General features: G+C 39.8%; 1 protein-coding gene across 1 annotated transcript in view; it reads left to right on the forward strand.

Annotated features, from left to right (window-relative positions):
- Positions 1-257: 257 nt before the first annotated feature.
- The window catches only part of CLCA1 (chloride channel accessory 1), a 32,962-nt gene continuing 11,983 nt past the window's right edge, over positions 258-21,236 (forward strand). Inside the window, exons 1-7 of the mRNA XM_050773586.1 lie at positions 258-628; positions 4,890-5,030; positions 5,202-5,349; positions 7,948-8,053; positions 13,718-13,895; positions 17,232-17,450; positions 18,430-18,657. Coding sequence (XP_050629543.1) covers positions 467-628; positions 4,890-5,030; positions 5,202-5,349; positions 7,948-8,053; positions 13,718-13,895; positions 17,232-17,450; positions 18,430-18,657 — 1,182 coding nt within the window. The 5' untranslated portion in view covers positions 258-466. The remainder of the gene's footprint in view (positions 629-4,889; positions 5,031-5,201; positions 5,350-7,947; positions 8,054-13,717; positions 13,896-17,231; positions 17,451-18,429; positions 18,658-21,236) is intronic.

A 21,236-nucleotide genomic window follows, 5' to 3' on the forward strand; every position in this document is an offset into this window, starting at 1 on the left:
AACAAAACCACCATTGTGGTAAAGACCACAATGAGGGATAACTAGATATATGGCTTACAAGATGTTTATTGAATATGCAGAACAGTCTGGATGTTCCTAGGCAGGAGGAGGTTGGGGTGACTTTGGGTGGGTTGGTGTCCATGGCTGGGTAAACATTTCTAATAAGTAAACAAACCTATCAATGGCCAAGCTGCTTGTCACCTGTGAAGACTTCCAAGGAACCGGATGTGGGCTCCCCCACCCTTACCCCAGCATCTGGCACACCTGAAGGCAAATTGAAATATTTACAAGTACACAATTTGAGACTAAGATATTGTTATCATTCTCCTACTGAATACAAAAGCAATAGTAAAACACAAAGACCTGTGATAAGTTGGAAAGGTGTGTCTTTATATATAATGGTAAAGAAAGACACCTTCATAACCCACATTTTCCAAAGAGAGAAATCACAGGGAGATGTACAGCAATGGGGCCATTTAAGAGTTCTGTGTTCATCTTGATTCTTCACCTTCTAGAAGGGGCCCTGAGTGATTCACTCATTCAGCTGAACAACAATGGCTATGAAGGCATTGTCATTGCAATCGACCCCAACGTGCCAGAAGATGAAACACTCATTCAACAAATAAAGGTAAGTTCTTAGTAATTATCCATGCTTTTTAAAACATAGCATAATGTTGTGACAGAGAGAACATGAGTGCCCTATTCCAGCTGTACGACACTGGCATGTATTTTTATGTCTAAGTTTCAGTTTCTTCATCTGTAAAATGGAAATAATAAGTTAACCATTAGGATTCTTCTGTCAGATAAGATAATAAATGCAATGCACATAACTCAGAGTGATACATTGTTGGCAATTGATAAATGATAAATTGATATGTACTGCTGTGGATTATGTCACTGAAAATTTAGTTCTATAGTACGGCAGGGTCAGCTACATTTGACAGATATTGTGAGATGCACAGATCCTTTGCCTGATTTTACCCTTGGCACGTATCAGACTCTCCTTTTATTCTCCTAATTGGAACCCCCTTCCCTGTGATCCTAAAAGGAGCCCAAGATGCAAATCTCTGATGTAAGAACAACCCTGACCCTCTGATGGGAGAAAACCTTGCATTTTATCAGCCCCAATTCAAGGGATCCTTTCAAGGATTTCTTGCTACCTCTTACGTAGCAGAAGGGAAAGGAAGAAGACTTCCTGTCCTGGCAGGGGCATCTATACCATTGAAGAAGGTCTTGTACAACAGCAAGCATCTAAAACTAAGAGGGAAATGCTTTATGAAAGACCACCCCGGAATCTGGCTGTAGCACATCCAGAGGCAGTGCGGTACTAGTAAGAGGACTAGTCTGTAAAATGGGAATAATAATAATAAATATCTCTCTCATTGGATTTTGTGAGGATCAAAGTTTAAAATGCATGCCTATAAAGGGAAGCTGGGTGGAGTATGTAAGAATACGGTGCAATATTTTGCATGTCTTCTGTTAATCTAAATTTATCTCAGAACTTTAAAAAATAACTTTAAAAATGCATGCATTAGTGCCTGGTACATAGTAAGAGCTCAATAAATGGTAGATATAGTCATCAGCTCTCTCTAGATGGAAAATTAATAGAACAAGGGCCCAGAGGGGTTTCCCCAGAGATCCATTGCTCTAAGCAGAGGCAAATACAGAAAGATAATGTTTGGAAAGAAAACCGTCTCTACCTGCCGGGAGTGTGTGGTTAGAGAATTGGAGCAGTAGGGGATGGGGAACAGAGTGGAGGGGGTCATTCACCATAAAGTTTACCTACTTAACCCAAAGAGAATCAGGCTGTCTGTGATAAAAGGGAGATTCAGACTTCTTGAATCTCTCAATCATCTAAAATGTTGAGTGAGTTTTTGATTGTTCCTAAATTTGGAAGTGGCATCAGCAAACATGTGACCAGTGTGTTTCGGTCTCTGGCTAGACAGTGGGGTTCAGCAATATGCCAGAAGGAGAATGTAGATGCCATATTCATCTTCAATGACCCTGGTAATTTGCATCTACAGTATATAGTGCTTAGAGCTTTCAAAGTGCTTCCACTTCATTGTCCTTGGAGGTTTTCTTCCTGAGATATGTACTTCTCACTACAATTATTAAATTGGCTTTCTAGTATGGATCCTGAAGTTGGGGGTGAGATAATGATGGCTTCCATCATTTCCTTCTCTGTAACAAGAACACTTAAGTGAATAGAATGCTCAGAGTCCCTAACTCCCTCCTATTCGATGTGCCAGATCTGCAGAGTTGAGGGACCTCATCGAGGGCTTGGCCACCTTTCCCGACCATTCCACCCTCTGCTCCAACAACCTTCTTGCTGATGAGAGACTCTCCCCTGGTGCCCCTGTGGGGACAGAAGCCTCTAAGTCAGCCTTTAAAATACTTGCTTCAGCAGGACAGTCCCCAGATTTCTCTACCTACAAGAGCAGTTGATGGCTCTGCATCACTTCCATCCACTGCATTCTTGCTAATATTAGTAGGGTGAGTACACGTCACAAGCTGAGGAAGGGAGAGTCAGAAACTCTCTCTCCCCTCCATCAAATATACATACACCCACATGCCCATGTACACACGCAGACATACACACGTGCGCACACACACACACAAGAAGGTACACAATAGGGCTATTTTGGAGTCTGGGCAATGCACAGGACCCCACGCACTGCCTGTCTTGGCACTTCTATACCAGTTTGTCACTTACCAAACCCACTTTATTTATCCATTCATTTGTTTATTCATTCAACAAATATTTACGGAACATCTAAATTATGTCAGGTACTCGAAGTCCAGTGGTCAATATACTGTCCCTGTCCTGAAGGAATTTCTAGCCCATCCTATAAACTGTCACCCCCAACCTTCTCTCAGCCTGAGAGTCTAAGTGTGTATTAGGATGTGAGGTCATTTTCTGAAAATCTGGAACAGATGCCAAAACAAAGATCCCTTATTATTATTTCTATTACAATGTAGAAGACAAGAGCATTCCATGTTACTTATTCTTCCTGGGAGACATTGGAAATTCACATTTCACAAGTCAAATGGTAATATAATACTCTAATATATGAAGTTTTATACCTACTTTTCAAGTTTTTGGTGATCTTGGCTCATTTTTTAATTTTATTTTTTAAAGTGACGTAATATTAAACTCTCCTAGTGAGTGTTAAAAATCCAGGAGTTTTAGAAGAAAAAAATGTAAATCATTAAGAACACTTAAAAAAATAGAGGCAACCATTATTATCACTATTTGAAAGGGAGAAACTGAGGCTCAGAGAGGTAAAATAAGTTCCTCAAGTTGACCTCTTAGGAAGAGGCATAGCAGGATTCCCCCGTGCACTAATCCCCAAGTGCTGCTTCCCCATAAAATGATGAAGTGTTTCCGCTCCGAAGACGACCCCCACTAGGCAATGGAGTCTGGTCACTCTGGTCTGTTCCCACAAGGACTTTGCTCCTGCAATGACCCCTTTTTCTCTTACATTTTTGGGTTTTTTTCCATTAGCATAAAAATATTGTACAATAGTTCCCATTAAAACAAACAAAACTGTCTTGTCCTGAAGTCCACTTCCAGCTACTGCCTATTTCTCCATTCCCCTTTAGTTCACAGAAAAACTTCTGAACCTGTTGTTGTCTGTACTCACGGCCTCCACTGCCTCACCTCCCACTTTCTCGAATCCACTCTATGGAGCTGCTGTCTTTATTCTGCCACAAGGGCTCACCATGCTGCCAAGTCCAGCAATCAGTTCTTAGTCCTCATATGAAGTGACGGCTCAGCAGTGCTTGACACTGATGATCACGCCCTCCTCCCTACAGCACTCTCATCCCACAGCTCCTCATTTCCTCTGCAGGCACTGGCTGCCCTTCTGAGGCCCCTGTACTGGCTCCTCCTCTTCCTACCTCTGAATGCTGGGGTCCCCCACATTCACTAGGCTCAGTCTTCAGCCTCTTCTTTCCTGTCTATGCTCACTTTCGAAGCAAATAGTTTTCAGTCCTAACAGACATACTGCCCCCTTTCTATAACAGTATCTTCTATCACTCTCCCTGCTCTCTTGTCATAACGTATCTCAGGGAATCTGCAGACACATTTATAATTTAACACTGTAGCTATTCCATTTTAGAGAAGTAAAATTAGGTGTAATTTGAAAATATATAATTATGCTATTTTCTTATATCTAACTCTTAGTACCACACTGCACAAAAAATAAATACTTCTATCAGCCCTTGGCAAAGTTTAAGAAAAAGAAAAATAAATAAATAGACAAATACTACCATAACATTTAGTATTACATTTAATTTGACTTAGTATATAATCCCAAAATGATTACAAGGGTCAGCAGGTGTTAAAATCACATTCACTTTTTCTCTTCATTACTACTTGCTGTGAGACCTTGAGAATTGTACTAAGTCTCAGTTTCACCCTCAAAGATTTATTGATCCTCAAAGGAGCGAGTGAAATGAAATGCGTAGCTAACATTATATACTTGCTTGTGTGCGAAGTAAACATTGTTCCTAGCACATCACGTTTCACTTTGTTCCTCACCACGACCTTATCAGCCAGTCACTATAATATAATATTCCATTTCGTAAATGGGAAAACTGAGGCTCGGAATTAGAAATTGCCGAATGTCCCACAAAAAGTGGTGCAGCCAGGATTAGAGTCTGTCTCTAGAGTCTGCATTGCTAGTGATTTTTCGATGACACAGGGTATATGGCAAATGCTCACAAAGCTTAGCTATTATTATTAAAATGTATTTCTACATTTCTTCTTCCCATCCTAACAAATAACTGGTTTTTGAAAATGTGAAATCCTGATGTGAATTTGAATGACTGATAATTTAATTTATTTTCAGTCAATTGTTATGTATTTTTTTTTTTTTTCTTCCCAGGACATGGTGACCCAGGCATCTCCATACCTATTTGAAGCTACAGGAAAACGATTTTATTTCAAAAATGTTGCCATTTTGATTCCGGAAACATGGAAGACAAAAGCTGACTATGTGAGACCAAAACTCGAGACCTACAAAAATGTGAGAATATCAAGTTCTTCTTTAAAATTCCACTTCCTCCTGTAACCCAGATTTTTTAAAATCAAAATACTCTAAAATCAAACGTGATTGTTTAAAACTTACTCCAGCATGAATATGGTTAATTCATTTGCTGAAACTTTGTGATGATAAAAACTTTTTCTTAAATTTCAGGCTGATGTTCTGGTTGCTGAGTCTACTCCTTCAGGTGGTGATGAACCCTACACAGAGCACATAGGCAAGTGTGGAGACCAGGGTGAAAGGATCCACCTCACTCCTCATTTCCTAGCAGGAAAAAAGTTAAAAGAATATGGACCACAAGGTATGAACTACTCTACCATACTTCTCATACGATTTAACTATTTTATGTTCAAAGTGTATCAACACTAGCATTATCTTTGTGAGTAAGCACGTAGAAGCCAAACTATTAGAGTTTAAAACATCATCGCATTTTTCACTTGAAATGGAACATGCATTTCACTTAGAATTTCTAGCATTTCTCAGCTATGAATTTAGTTTACTTTAGATACATGTATAAATATAGTATTTTGAATTTTCATAAATTATTGTAGCATCATACTATAACTATAAAAGAATTTAATTTGTATTATTAAGTTTCTATGGATATGCAAGGAGACAACGGAATTAAATCTTCTGCCTGCAATTCATATGATAGCCACGAGATGGCGTATATGTGCAGTGTTCTCAGACGTGCATTCAAATTATGTATGAATCTTGTTAAAATGTGGATTCTCCTTTAGGAGACCGAGGCGGGCGAATCACGAGGTCAGGAAATCAAGACCATCCTGGCTAACACAGTGAAACCCCGTCTCTACTAAAAAATACAAAAAAATTAGCCGGGCGTGGTGGCGGACGCCTGTAGTCCCAGTTACTTGGCAGGCTGAGGCAGGAGAATGGCGTGAACCCGGGAGGCGGAGGTTGCAGTGAGCCGAGATCGCGCCACTGCACTCCAGCCTGGGAGACAGAGTGAGACACCGTCTCAAAAAAAAAAAAAAAAAAAAAAAAAAAGTGGATTCTCATTCATTAGGTGTGGAGTGGGACTCAAGAATCTGCATTTTAACAAGCTCAGAGGAGATGTTGATTCTACTGGTCTGTGGCTCACACTTTGAGTAGCAGACAGAATACCTTTGCAATTCAGCTCTCAAAAACATGTAACTAAAGAAAAAACTCCAGTGATAAACTTTATCATTTATATATGAGGTATACATAATAATTATTGGAGGAAGTATTAAGTAATGACATATATATAAAATGTACTTTTCAAGTATAATCAAATGTGATTCATTACTAAATAACTAGCATTAGATTTCTTTATCTCAAAAAAGGTTTGGATCCCCTAGAACCAGCTTGATTTTCTTTTTTGAAACACATAAGGCAGAGAAAACAAGCAAACAAAAGAACACTATCCAAGCCTCACTCCCAAATACACTAGAGCGCTTAAAGACCTGATCAAAAGGATGCGTCAAGCGTACCTCTTTGTTGTTCTACAACACATTTCACCTCCATAACAGGAACAGAACATTCTCAATGTATGGCTCAACAAATAAGTGTTGAATTGATTGACCTAACTGCCCCATCCCACTCCTGAGCCCACTCCAGCCATCACGATCATATATAAAACCATTCCTTTATAATGTCTCCTTTCTGTACTGTGACTCCACTCCAATTCTCTCACAATCTTCCTTTAAAGAGACCACGAACACCTACAAAATAAAGTCCCAATCCTTAGTGTGGGATACTAGAGTTTCCACAGAATGCCCCACCTCACATAACCGTCCAAATTCAGCCTTCCTTGGAATTTAAATTCCAGAAAAACTGAGCTGTACGTAAGTCATTAAGATTTCATTCAAGTTTAACAAATATCACTGAATGCCTGCTAAGTTCTAGACACTATGTGCCCAGATATGACAGTGAAGAAGTCATATTGTCGGTCCTCGTGGAGACAATTTTCTATCGCGGGAGACTGGCAATTAAGTAGCAATGACTGTTTATCATTGTAAGTTCCTAACGGGAGATAGTGAAATGCAAATGGGGAGTACTGGGCCTAGGATGAGGATATCAGGGCAGGCTTCTAGGTACACAGAAGCTTGATTTTCAAAGAAGAATAGGAGTTATCCAGGCAAAGATAGGAAGGAAGTATTCCAAGCTAAGGAAACACAGGTAAAAAAGACCAGAGTTGAACAAGAGCATGATGTGACCTAGGAAAAAAGGAGTTCAGGAACTCATCCTAATTCTAGAGTTTGGGAAGTGAGTGGAGAACAGCAAGAAACAAGGCTGCAGAGAAGAGCAGGCCTGAGGCATCAGGGACCTTGTACACCATGTTGAGAAGTTGGACTTTCCCTGAAGGATGGAGACATGGAAGCCAATCTGGTGACTATTGCAGCAATTCAGGAGTAAGTGGCAATGGGCCTGGAAAGGTGAGAATGAATAAAACAGACAGAGATGGAGTAAGCAGACCTTGAGGTTTGATGAGATAGGAGCCATGAGGAAGAAGAATTGGTTGAGGATGTTGCCCTGGCTGCTGTGGGAATGCCTGGGCTCCCATAGCCGCCTTTGCTGACCTCTGTCATCATGCCTGCACCACCAGGCATTTTAGCTTCTAATCACACATGCCCTCCACTATACCAGGAGCTATGTGAGGACACGGCAGCTGTTTCTCTGTGTCTGAATGGCTGCTTGGCACTTACGAGGTGCCTGATTAACATTTGATAAGCCAAAATAAGTATTCATATTTCAAGAAAATGTACAGCTATGATATTAGATCTAAAGAAATCAAGTCTTTCATTTAAAAAATTAACACAGCAAAGCATAAATATTCCAAAACATTGCTTTCTCCTAGTGTGAGAAGGTAATTTTGCCATTCTTATTGTAATCAGTTTTTTAAAACACTTTCTCACAGGTAGGGCATTTGTCCATGAGTGGGCTCATCTACGATGGGGAGTATTTGATGAGTACAATAATGATGAGAAATTCTACTTATCCAACGGAAGAATCCAAGCAGTAAGGTATGTATATTTTTATTTAACTTGTTCCAAACTATTTTAAATTGCAACCTTTTTTTTCTTGAAGTGATTACTTTAAAAAATGTGTGTCCTGTCTTATTTTCTAATTCAAATTCATTCTTAGTGCCTTCTTTTTCAGAGTTCCACAAAACCACTGTTTTGTTACTTTACAAGTGTTTCAGTTCATTGAATTCTTCACTCTGCAGCTAGAAATCATTTGCCTCCTTTTTTTTTTTTTTTTTTTTTTTTTTTTAACTGTACCAACTATAAAAAATCTACGGGTGCTGTGTTCAGTGTCTCCATCATCCCATACCAGCACCAGTGACATAAACAGATCTAATGAGGCTCTTCGGTGCCTTGAGGGCAGAATAATATCTTTTTTTTTTTTTTTTTTTTTTTTTTTGAGAAAGGGTGTTGCTCTGTCACCCAGGCTGGAGTGCAGTGATGCTATCACAGCTCACCCCCACTTCAACCTCCGAGCTCAAGCAATCCTCCCGCCTCAGCCTCCCGAGTAGCTGGGACTACAAGCACACATTACCACATCAGACTAATTTTTATATTTTCCGTAGAGATGGAGTCTCACCATGTTGCCCAGGCTGGTCTTAAGTTTTCGTACAGACAGGGTGTCCTTATGTTGCCCAGGCTGGTGAACTCCTGGGCTCAAGAGATCTTCCCACTTCAGCCTGCCAAAGTGCTGGGATTATTTCTGCCATCATGGTGGTGTGAGCCACTATGCCCACCCAGCCCAGCATGGTATCTGTGTGGACTTTATCAGTATGAATGGGCTTGGGAGGGACTGTGAAACTTATCTGAAAAACAGTTTGAATATCAAAGCAAAACAGAAACTCCTCCCAGTTTGAATTAAACCTTGCGCGATGTCAGTAGAAACCAAGCACAATCCTTGGAAAGAACGCTTGGCTGCCATGAATGTATGAGCTAATTCTTGCAACCAGCAGTCTCAGTGCACAAAAACTGCTTTAGTGCAAACGGAAGTGATAGGGAACTTCCCAATTTATTTTAAAGAGTTAGTATAACTCACACACTAAAACCTGACAAATGGAATGAAAAAAATTCTGTAGCTACAGCCTCTCTAAAAAGATAGAGGTGAAGATTTCAAATAAAAGGATAGAAAATTACATCTGGCAAAATTAAGGTAATAATAAACACATTAAAGCCAAGTGAGAATGTGTTCCAGAAATCCAAAAATGTTGTAATAGTAAGTAATGAATATAGTATATGAAGAAAAGAAGAAAATAAATGATTGTTCCAATAGATTCTCAAAAGAAACTTGATAAAAATGCACATTTATTCCTGCATTTAAGAACAATACCCTCTTTTTAAGTAGAAGTTGGTACAGCATCCTCTCCATGTCTGCCTCCAGTCTTGCTTGCCCGATAGCCCTTTAAGAAGATGCACTCAGCTTTGATTCCTGTCTCGGCCTAGTACAACTTTTTCAAAAGGGGCTCAGAACTCAGTTCTGGCTTCCATTTATCCCACAAGACCATTACTGCTCTTTACTTTTCCCTTTCTTTATAACAGTCAGACTCTGTACACTAGGTCCATTTCCATTATATTATGCCTCAGTGTTGGATCTCTTCAGGCGTAAAGAGACACCAAGTAGGCTGGGCACAGTGGCTCACATCTGTAATCCCAGCACTTTGGGAGGCCCAGGCAGGATCACCTGAGGTCAGGAGTTCGAAACCAGCCTGGCCAACATGGCAAAACTCTGTCTCTACTAAAAATACAACAAAACTGGTCAGGTGTGGTGGCACACACCTATAATCTCAGCTACTCAGGAGGCTGAGGCAGGAGAATTGGTTGAACCCGGGAGGTGGAGGTTGCAGTGAGCCGAGATTGTGCCAGTATTCTTTCTGATAGAATATTTCTTTCCAGAGATATTCTAGAAATGAGTACATATACAACACGTTTTTCTTTCCACGGATAAGACATGATCACCATGTCCTCTTTAAACCTTTTAATTTTAATATATTAATAATATGTATTGCTCATTATCTTCCAAATTTTTAAATTATTTGTAAGGCTTAGAAGCAATCACACAAATGACAGCACTGCCCAGGACAGGAGGTTACTTCATTCATATGATACAGAACATCTGTTGAGAGTCAACAATCTACCTCATATTTAATAGGGAAACACTAGAGACACTGCCAGGACTAAGAATGGCCACTGTTATCCCAATTATTCAACCTTGCTTAGGAAATTGTGGCCAACGTAATAAAACCGGGGAGGTAAAAAGATGGAAAGGAAGAGAGAAAATCACTGTTACACAGATGATCTGTGATCCACTTAGAAAACACAAGGAAATAAATTGAAATTAAAATTGACAAGGGAAGCCAATAAGGTGACCCAGTACAAAATAAATATTCAAATTACTTTTCCATATATTAGCAATAACCAGTTCAAAAATATAATCCTCCAAGACAGCAATGAAAGGTATAATAAAAGTAGAAACAACGCTAAAAAATGTGGAAAACATATTTAAAGAAAACTATAAAATCCTTCTCAAGGGGTTAAAAGAAAACCAAGATAAATTGAGAGACATTCAATTCATGGAAGACATAAACAAATTTCATATATAGGTTTTATGAAATTCTAGTCAAAAGTACATCAATTTTTACCTCATTAAAATAATCCAAGAGTTCATTTAGTAGATAGTAGCTAAGATCATTTTGGAGAAAAGATGTCCTTGTTTCTTGGATCATGAGAGGAAAATCACAGAAAGGCAATCTGTCAGAAACTGAGCACAGACTCTGACCCTTTGAAATGACGACATCACCTACACATCTAACCTGCCTATATTTTCAGATGTTCAGTAGGTATTACTGGTAGAAATTACTGGTAGTAATGAGAGATGTAAATTTGACAAGGATGAGGTTCATGTATTATCTAGTAAGTTACTGTCAGTAGAATGAAAGCTCTCACAGATGGTTGTTGGAGGCCTAAATTCATAAAGGGGATTCTTACTTTTCAAATTTTAAATATGCTATAAAACTACATTAATTAAAACAATGTGGGCCGGGGCACAGTGGCTCACCACACCTGTAATCCCAGCACTTTAGGAGGCCGAGGCAGGCGGATCAGGAGTCAGGAGATCGAGACCTTCCTGGCTAATATGGTGAAACCCCGTCTCTACTAAAAATACAAAAAATTAGCCAGGTGTGGTGACGGGCGCCTGTAGTCCCAGCTACTCAGGAGGCTGAGGCAGGAGAATGGCGTGAACTTGGGAGATGGAGCTTGCAGTGAGCCGAGATCGCGCCACTGCACGCCAGCCTGGGCGACAGAGCAAGACTCTGTCTCAAGGAAAAAAAAAAAAAAAAAAAAAAAAAAAAACAATGTGGGCAGATATTTACACTTACACATATAATTTAGTTATTATAGGTAGAATTACAAATCTGTGAAGAAAGGTAGGATTTCTTGAGATAGATAATTTTTTAACTATGTGGGGAAAGTATTAACAGACTCTTTTCCAATTGGATGAACTCTTTAAAGATAAAAAGCAAAATCATAATGAAAACTAGAAGAATGTTAATAAGTATCAAATCCCTGGATAGCAAAACTCTTCCAATGCATTCAATCATTGAAAAATATAACTGAGAGAATAATAAATGTGGCTACATAGAAATTAAAAATTTTGTTGCACATAAACCAAACATACACTAAATAAAAAGGAAAAACAAAAAAAGATATTTGCAAAAATAAAAAAGAAAGCCTTTAGAAGCTTAGTATTGTAACACATAAGAGCTTTTGAAAAATCAGTAAAATAGTAACATCCAAATAGAAAAACAGACAAAGGAGAAGGATAGATAATTTACAAAAGAAGAAATTAAAATGCCCAGGAGTTTGAGACCAGCCTTGGCAACATGGTGAAACCCTTTCTCTACAAAAAATACAAAAATTGGCCTGGCATGGTGGCACGTGCCTGTGATCCCGGCTACTTGAGAGGCTGAGATGGAAGGATCACCTGAGCCTGGGGGTGAGGTTGAAGCTGCAGTGAGCCAAGATCACACCACTGCATTCTAGCCTGGGCAACAAGAGTGAGACCTTGTCTCAAGAAAAAGAAAATTAAAGAAATGAAATAAAAATGTCCAATAATAAAAATGTTCGTACTTACTAGTAATGAGAGATGTAAATTTGACAAGGATGAGGTTCATGTATTATCTAGTAAGTTACTGTCAGTGGGATGAAAGCTCTCACAGATGGTTGTTAGAGGCATAAATTCATGTAACTTTTCTGGAAAGCAATTTGGGTGACACATATTAAATTTAACAATTTATTGATCCTGTGATTTCATGTTTAAAAATGCATTTCATGTTTAAAAATGCATTGTAAGGACATGATAGAGAAGCTGTATCAACAGGCTTTAAAATGTTCAAACTTTTGGATCTAATAATTACTCAGGGAATCAATCACAGGGCAAATTTTGAAATACAGTCAAACTTGGATATGAAATTTAGTTTATTCATTGATGTTTTATTTATAGTACTGACAAATTGGGAGGGGAAACTAAGTTCAACAAGTGAGTCTGAATACATATGATGGTATTAAACGATATAAAATTATTAAGATCACATTTTGAATTTTTTTTTTTTTTGAGGCAGTCTCAACTGTGTCTCCCAGGCTGGAGTGCAGTGGTGCGATCTCAGCTCACTGCAACCTCTGCATTTCAGGTTCAAGTGTTTGTCGTGCCTTAGCTTCCCAAGTAGCTGGGATTACAGGTGCACACCACCATGCCCAGCTAATTTTTATTGTATTTCTGATAGAGGTGAGTTTCGCCACATTGCCCAGGCTGGTCTCAAATTCCTGGCCTCAAGCAATCCACCCACCTCAGCCTCCCGAAGTGCTGGGATTATAGGTATAAGTCACCGCACCCAGCCACATTTTGAAAAATATTAAATAATATATAAATATATAAATAAATAATATTAAAAAGTTAAATATGCTAAGTTTTTTTAAAGCAGGAAACAAAGCTATATGTGCAGTGTTATGTTAATATATACATATTCAACATGGTAACAGTAGCTCATTTCTGATGGTGAGACATGTTTTTTTTCTTTTCTTCATGCTTTTTGCCATTTTCCAAATTTTCTATAGTGCTCATGCATTGTTATATGGTTAAAAAATAAAATTAAACAATAAGATGTAGGGGGAAAGCATTCCAACTGTAATAGCAACAAAACTCATAAATACCTAATGCATGGAAACATTTAAAATACCTATGAACATACCAGAACTCCGCAAAAGTCGTATGCAATAAACTAATTAGAAAATAAACAAATAAGAAATGTCAGCAAATCTTTTGTGGGAAATAAAAGAGGGCTCTTGACCTTCTAGGGATGAAGGGAATAGATTCAGAGGTGCCTGAGGACTTACATCTGTATTAATGCTAACAACAGCCCTAAGCCAGACTTGGCTCTTCTGCTGCATAGAAATACATTCTAATACCATTTTTGTAATCCCCCCAGATACTTTCTGGCAAACAGAAATGACTCTGATGACAGTTTAACAATTTTGCTATGATGGGATATCCTTGTTTTTTGGATCATAAGAGGAAAATCACAGAAAGCCAATCTGTCAGAAACTGAGCATAGACTCTGACCCTTTGAAATGATGACATCACCTAAACATCTAACCTTCCTATATTTTCAGATGTTCAGTAGGTATTACTGGTAAAACTGAAGTAAACAAGTGTCAGGGAGGCAGCTGTTACACCAAAAGATGCACATTCAATAAAGCAACAGGACTCTACGAAAAAGGATGTGAGTTTATACCCCATTCCCAACAGACCGAGAAGGCTTCTATAATGTTTGCACAACATGTTGATTCTGTAAGTACCTTGTTTTCCCCCCCTGCCCCCACCCCCAGATTCTTTTGAATTTAGTGAGGCTTTTACTCCAAGTGCTCCAAGGGAGAATCAAAGTTTAGAGAAATCATCAGTGAGCAGTGGATTATCTCTGGGACAAGCTGGGCGTGCAAGTCAAGGAAAAAGTCCTATCTTCCTTCCCCTCATCCTCCTCGTGTCCACGCTTTCTTCTCCATCATCCTCCCCCAACTAGTTTTTAGTTCAAGTGCTTAGGATTACTTTAAATACTCACAAAGGCATACAAGCACACACATTCTTACTTAAATAAGGACTTTACCCAGGGGGATTGGGCAGTTCCTTTTATTAGTTAATAAAGACATGATCAGTAGGCTCTTGATTTAACTTTTCAGAGAGTTCTTTTCAGCCTGCATGTTTGCTTTTGGCTAACTGAAATTTTCTATCTTTTTAAGAGTGTTGGTTACGTTAGGGAGTTCATATATAGTTAAAATAGCTTTAAAGTTTTAAAATTCTTAATTTTTTTTATGACCAACTGGTCATAAAATGAACTTGGCCAGTTATTGATATTACTGCTAAATATATAAGTCAGAAATTTTGCACAAAATGAGATTGAAGGCATCAGTTAACTGACTTCAGTGGGAAGTCTCTCTTATCTTCCAGTCTCATATAAAATTACATTTTCCTTTTGGAATGGAGGTTGAAATAAATTGCAAGAGTCTGTCAATAGGAATGTAGCATAAGTTTTTAAAATGTGATGCACCATGGCTCACCAGGCCCATCGTCCTTCAATTTGGCATTGCAGTTCATTCCCAGGTCTATTCAGAAACTTCCAGGAGGAGGCCCAGATTATATATTTTAAATTAGCCACAGAGTTAAATCTGATGCCTAGTCAGGTGGGTAGCCTCTGCCTGGGGTTTACACAAAAGTTTTTCAGGTCTTCTTCCTAAAAAGTATCCATACTGATAACATAAAAACATTACCGAAACACATAACCTGAAAAATGCACATAAAGAGAAAAATGTTATACAACTAATGATTACTTTCTAAATTAATAGAATCCTAGATACTAGGATTTATAATTGAATGATAATATTGTAAAGTCACTGAGAGGAGGAATCATATTACTTCTCTTTTGTATACTATGCCTTAATAAAAAATCCCCCACATGTGAGGGATATAAATACTAGCAAGTGTTATATGACATAGGAAAGGGAAAGGAACCATCATTTATTGGCTGTGTTAGTATTGACCCTAGTGCCTATATTCTCATTTATTTCCTGCATAATAACTATCACTATTTTGTAGATTTAATAATTCAGGTGCAGACAGGTTAAGGTTAGTCAAAAAACAACAAAGTTATATTGAGTTTTTGTTATGTGTCAGACACTAGGGCTAAATTTTGAGGAAGCAAAATTTAGTAAGCAGGTTTTTGTAATAGATGGTGTATTAGTTCATTTTCACACCACTATAAACTATACCTAAGACTGGGTAATTTATAAATGAAAGAGGTTTCACTGACTCACAGTTCCACATGGCTAAGGTGGCCTCAGGAAACTTGCAATCATGTTGGAAGGTGAAGGGCAAGCAAGGCACACCTTACCAGGCAGCAGGAGAGAGAGAATGCAGGGGAAACTGCCACTTACAAAATCATCAGATCCTGTGGGAACTCACTCAGTATCACAAGAACAGCATGGGGGAAACCATCTCAATGATCCAGTCACCTCCCACCAGATCCCTCCCTCAACACATGGGGATTACAAATCAAGATGAGATTTGGGTGGGGACACAGAACCAAACCATATCAGATGGATTTACAGTCCAATAAGTGCATTGCAATGTTAAAGGGGCCTTATTAAAATTTCTACAAGATACTATGAGGCTGTAAAGAGCAGAATGGAAATTCTCAGTAGGAAGAGTAGAAAATGAAGAAACATTTCGGAAGTGACTTTTTGGCTGAACATGAAGGTAGTTTACAACATAGAAGACAGAGGAGGAGCAAAGCCTTAGAGATGCCAAAGGCTGGCAAGTATGGGAACTGACAGGCTATAGTGGGGTAAATTAAGAGACATGGAACACACAGCCAGAACGAGAATGGAGAAGGAAGCAAAGTTCCAAGTCATAGAGTTTGCCGTTGGTATATGAAGGAGAGGATTGTAATGTATGAACAATCATGAGCCACCAAAGGGTGTTAAGCAGAGGAATAAGAGGAAAGACTCTCAGGCAGCTGGGAGGTGGACCAAACAGAGAGGAAACAAGATGGAAAAGTTACACAGGGAACTGCAATCATCTGAGGGAGGGACTGTGATGGCTTGGGTGATGGATATTTCATTGGAGATGGAGAAAAGATGATGAAATGGAGAGACAGTGAAATGTATTGGTCTTGGTTACTTTTTAGGAGGGAAAAGGTAGGAAAACTTCCAGTTTCCTAATTTTGGTGATGGAGTGCATAGTGGTGACATCAAGTTAGGAAATACATGAGGAAGAGGAGCAGATGGGAGGAAGGTGATAAGGTCAACAATGAACATGAGGAGTTTCAGGAGCATGTGAGAGCTCCAAGTGGATTTTGGAGAGAGCTGGAACATTGGGAGTTGAAGGCTGGAATACAGTGTGTTAGTAAATGAGTGGGAAGTAAGGAAGTGGAGTTTGGTAGTATAAGGGTGGAGAGATAAGATGGTTCCAAGAGAGGAATGCTGGAAAGGGTGCCATGGAGAGAGTAGTGATGGCTTGAAATGGTAAATATGAGGAGTAGGAAGGAAACCAAAAAGAAGAGGTAAATGGATTGCCGAGGAGCACTAAGGGTCTAATGAGATTGAAGGCCTGGTTTAAGGCGGGAAGTCTGCATTATGACCATGATTTTCCCCAGCACTGTTTTACAGTGATTGTGCAATTGAGCCAAGGTTATGCAATAGCAGAGCAGACAGGAAAGGGACAGAGGATTAAACTATTTTAAATGTGGATTTAGAATATTTCTATCAGGCTGGGCATAGTGGCTCATGCCTGTAATCCCAGCACTGTGGGAGGCCGAGGTGGGCAGATCACTTTAGCTCAGGAGTTCAAGACAAGCCTGAGCAACATGGAAAAACCCCATCTCTACTAAAAATACAAAAATAAGCCAGGCATGGTGGCACAAACCTGTAGTCCCAACTACGCGGGAGGCTGAGGTGGGAGGCTTACTTGAGCCCAGGAGGTAGAAGCTGCAGTGAGCTAAGATTGTGCCACTGCACTCCAGCGGCTGACTAAGTGATACCTTGTCTCAAAATAAAAGAAAATATTTCTAACAAATTATCAAATATTTTACCACATAGTTTACCATTATCTATATCATTTCATTGACAATTTCAGGTAGTTGAATTCTGTACAGAACAAAACCACAACAAAGAAGCTCCAAACATGCAAAATACAAAATGCAATCTCCGAAGCACATGGGAAGTGATCCGTGATTCTGAGGACTTTAAGAAAACCACTCCTACGACAACACAGCCACCCAATCCCACCTTCTCATTGCTGCAGATTGGACAAAGAATTGTGTGTCTAGTCCTTGACAAATCTGGAAGCATGGCGGTATGTTCAATGAGTCTTGGTCTTCTGGATGCTGGTCACAGATATGCATGTTCTGGACCCTGACTCGGAACTGGTTGGGAATAAACATAACCCGAGGGCCAGAATGGTTGTAACTATAACATTGTCTTCAGAAATGTCCACTTCACCTTTGTTCAACAAAGATTCAGCATCAACTATCTCATTTGCCAAATTGAATTAATTTTCAATTTATGAGCCAAGATCTGATGAATTATATGAGCTTAACATTTTTAATGTTTCACTGATGATATATAAGTCTATAGGTCCACAGCCTTATGTATTACTCTGTTCTCATACTGCTATAAAGAAATACCCAAGACTGGGTAATTTATAAAGGAAAGAGGTTTAATTGACGCACAGTTCCCCCTGGCTGGGGAGGCCTCAGGAAATTTACAATCATGGTGGAAGGGGAAGCAGGGATGTCTTACACGGCAGCAGGAGAGAGAGTGAGAGAGAGAGAAAAAGAGAGAGAGAGAGAGAGAGAGAGAGCACAAAGTGGGAAGAGTCCCTTATAAAACATCAGATCTTGTGATAACTCACTCACTATAGCGAGAACATCGTGGAAGAAACCACCTCCATGTTCCAATCACCTGCCACCAGGTCCCTCTATTGACATGTGGGGATTATGGGGATTACAATTTGAGGTGAAATTTGGTTGAGGACACAGAGCCAAGCCATATCACCTGATACAGAACTTATCTAGAATTATTACTAATGCATTGAACTTTAATGATTATGTAATCTGGTTTTATCTTTTACTATTTATACACTGGCCCTAAAATTCTACCCAAAGATGCTGCTAAATATAAATAAGAAGTTTTTCCCCCTAGGATATGCCTCAAGTAAGCTTATGGTCATTTGCTCTACATTCATGCAGCCACTTCCAAATTCCCTATTGCCTTTTCTGTTATTAGTCTTTCCATCTAAATGTAACCTGTTTTTCTTTTGCTTCTCCATTTAGACTGGTAACCGCCTCAAACGACTGAATCAAGCAGGCCAGCTTTTCCTGCTGCAGATAATTGAGCTGCGGTCCTGGGTTGGGATGGTGACATTTGACAGTGCTGCCCATGTACAAAGTGAACTCATACAGATAAACAGTGGCAGTGACAGGGACACACTCACCAAAAGATTACCTACAGCAGCTTCAGGAGGGACGTCCATCTGCTCCGGGCTTCGATCGGCATTTACTGTGAGATGTGTTTTTCTATTGTAGTTTGGAATGTTTGCAATTTATGTTGCTTAACAAATTTCCATTTCCAGTGTTTCCATGCATGCCTAGGGTCCAACTGGAAGAGAGAGCCAAGGTCAGAGCAATGGTTCAAATGATGCAAAGATACAAACCTCCAAAGATACTAGTAACCAATTCATTTAAGCTTTTATGCTTTTTTGCATCTGTGCATTCATGCTTTTCTGCATGCGTATCTGCATTCAAAATATTCATGGTGTGCCTTCTACATGCCAGGCAATGTGCTAGGCCCTAAGAATACCATGAGGGCCAAATAGACACTACCCTTCTGTCATGGAACTTACCATCTTATTGGGGGAGACACATTAACCAAAATATAACACAAATAAGAGTATATTTACAAACTGCAATGAATGCTGTGAAGTAAAGGTACACAATGATGTAAAAAAGTATCTTTTATGGGAATAAAGAGGTCCGTGAATATGGTTAAGCTTTGAGGCAACTGAACACTCCAAACTTTAGGGCATATCAGATCTCCTTTTGGGAAAGCAAATAGTTTATTTATTGAAGCAGGAGGCCTTGGGGACTGTAACTATGATTGTATTGAGGTAATACCTAAAAATCTCATCTGACCATCATTCCTCTACTTAGATGTCCTGTCTCCCCATTTTCAGCGAAATTAAGAAAAAAATTTCTCTATCTAATGTGTAAGATCTATCATGATGCAGCTTTTATCTATCTTTCCAGGCTCACGCACCAGGGACTCTCTGCCAGGCAGCCTGTGTTTAAGCAAACTGGATAACCTGTCCTTCAGAGCTTCCACATCTTTGCCACACTAGGTCCTCACCAGAGCACTGTCTCCTCCCTTCTTTGAACTTTTAATCACGCTCATTCTTCAAAGACCCATCTCAGACACCACCTGCTTCTTGACATCTTTCCTGATTCTTTCAACCATATAGAATTGCTTCCTAAACCCTATAACTCTTAAAAGAATTTCCCTCTTATGACATCTAACTAGTCTGTCTTACATTCTAATTATCCATTGTAATTCAGAAGAACTACTTTAGGAATAGTACTTATCTTCTTACCTCCTAGACTGCTAGCACAATATCATTTATGCAGGAGGTTCTTAGTAAATAAAATTGAATTCATTGTTTGATGCACTAATAACACCTGATGTTTAGTTGCTACAAGTGTAAAATGCAATATTCCATATTTACCTGGAGGCTATTTAGCCACATGAAACAGAATAGGAGATTGAAAGGGGCTGGCAGGGATAAGGTCTCAGAACCTCGCAGTATCTTAGGCGAGTTTGCCCTAAGCCTGCTCGTTGGGCACATCACACTCAATAGTGCTGTTCCAGTTTCCCACGTGGCAGCGGAAATCTGTAGTTTCCAGCTGACACTGCTTGATGTGGACAATGGGCTTGACCATTTCTTCAAGTGCTTCTGTCCCTCTGACCATTTTGGTCCACTTTGAAGATCAGTTCCCTGAAAGTGGTTTCTATTGCATATACAGTCAGCTGCGAAACCCTTCTCCAGATGCCTGCATGCATCTGCGTTTTATTACCCCTGTCACCCACCCAAGCCTTGACTAAAGGAGCAAACAAGGGAGGAAAACAGACAATGAAATCACTGATGTGCTGTACCAAACTCTCACTATGCAAGACCCTAGGGGAGATGACTAATGCCAGATGACACGGTGGTGAAGAGAGAACTTCTGATTCTGCATTTTCCATTCAGATGAGTAAGAGAGAGAGTGCTATACCAGTGGAATTTAGGATGCCTCCTGGAGTGGAGTCTGGGTGTGGGGTGGGAAAAGCTCATGTGGCTTCAGGGTGATGAGGTAAAGGACCTTGGATGTTATACTGTCTTCAAGATCCCTGCTAGTCCCTGCTGCAGGCCCTGGTCAGGTCTGCCCTGGGCTCCTTGCAGTGGTGTCTACTGTAGCCATAGCAGTTTGGCTTGTTCTCTTGGCTTGCTCAGGGCCCAGTGGTCCTTCCTCGCTGACTCAGTCCCACCCTGGCTCTCCCTGTTGGAGAGGAGCCCTGAGCACCACCCTGTCCTCCATCCAGCCTCTAGCCACACTGTACACTCCTCAACCTCTGTGGCAGGATTATCTTTCTCTCACCTGCCAACACTCAACTCAGCTGTCTTCTGTCTCCCCTTTAGGATATATGGGAACATTTGCCTGTTTTCCATGACACACAGTAGTTATGGGAAGTGAGACAAGAAAATCCAAATTGGGCCTCTCTGGCCTGCAGCTTAGTAAGGCCAAAGCCGTGATCACAGCTGATAGGCTTCTGGGCTCTGAGCTCCTTGACACAGCAACAGTCACAGTTCTGTTCTCTTCCAGGGAGTCAAGGCAGCCTCCTCTAATAGCTGAAACAGAGAGAGAGGTGGAAGCCTCCTTTCCCTTCAACCTTCAGAGGACACCTTCTTTTCTGAGATTCTAGGCCTTTGGAGGATGCCTTCTTATCTGAGATTCTAGGTCAGAGAGATGCTTAGGCTTGATTGCTTATTTCTCCTATTTCTGGGTCTCTCCTTCCACTCTTTTTAGGGGAAGAGTGGACTCTTGCTTTC

Source organism: Macaca thibetana, chromosome 1 (genome assembly GCF_024542745.1).
Source record: "Macaca thibetana thibetana isolate TM-01 chromosome 1, ASM2454274v1, whole genome shotgun sequence".
Classification (NCBI taxonomy): Eukaryota; Metazoa; Chordata; class Mammalia; order Primates; family Cercopithecidae; genus Macaca; species Macaca thibetana.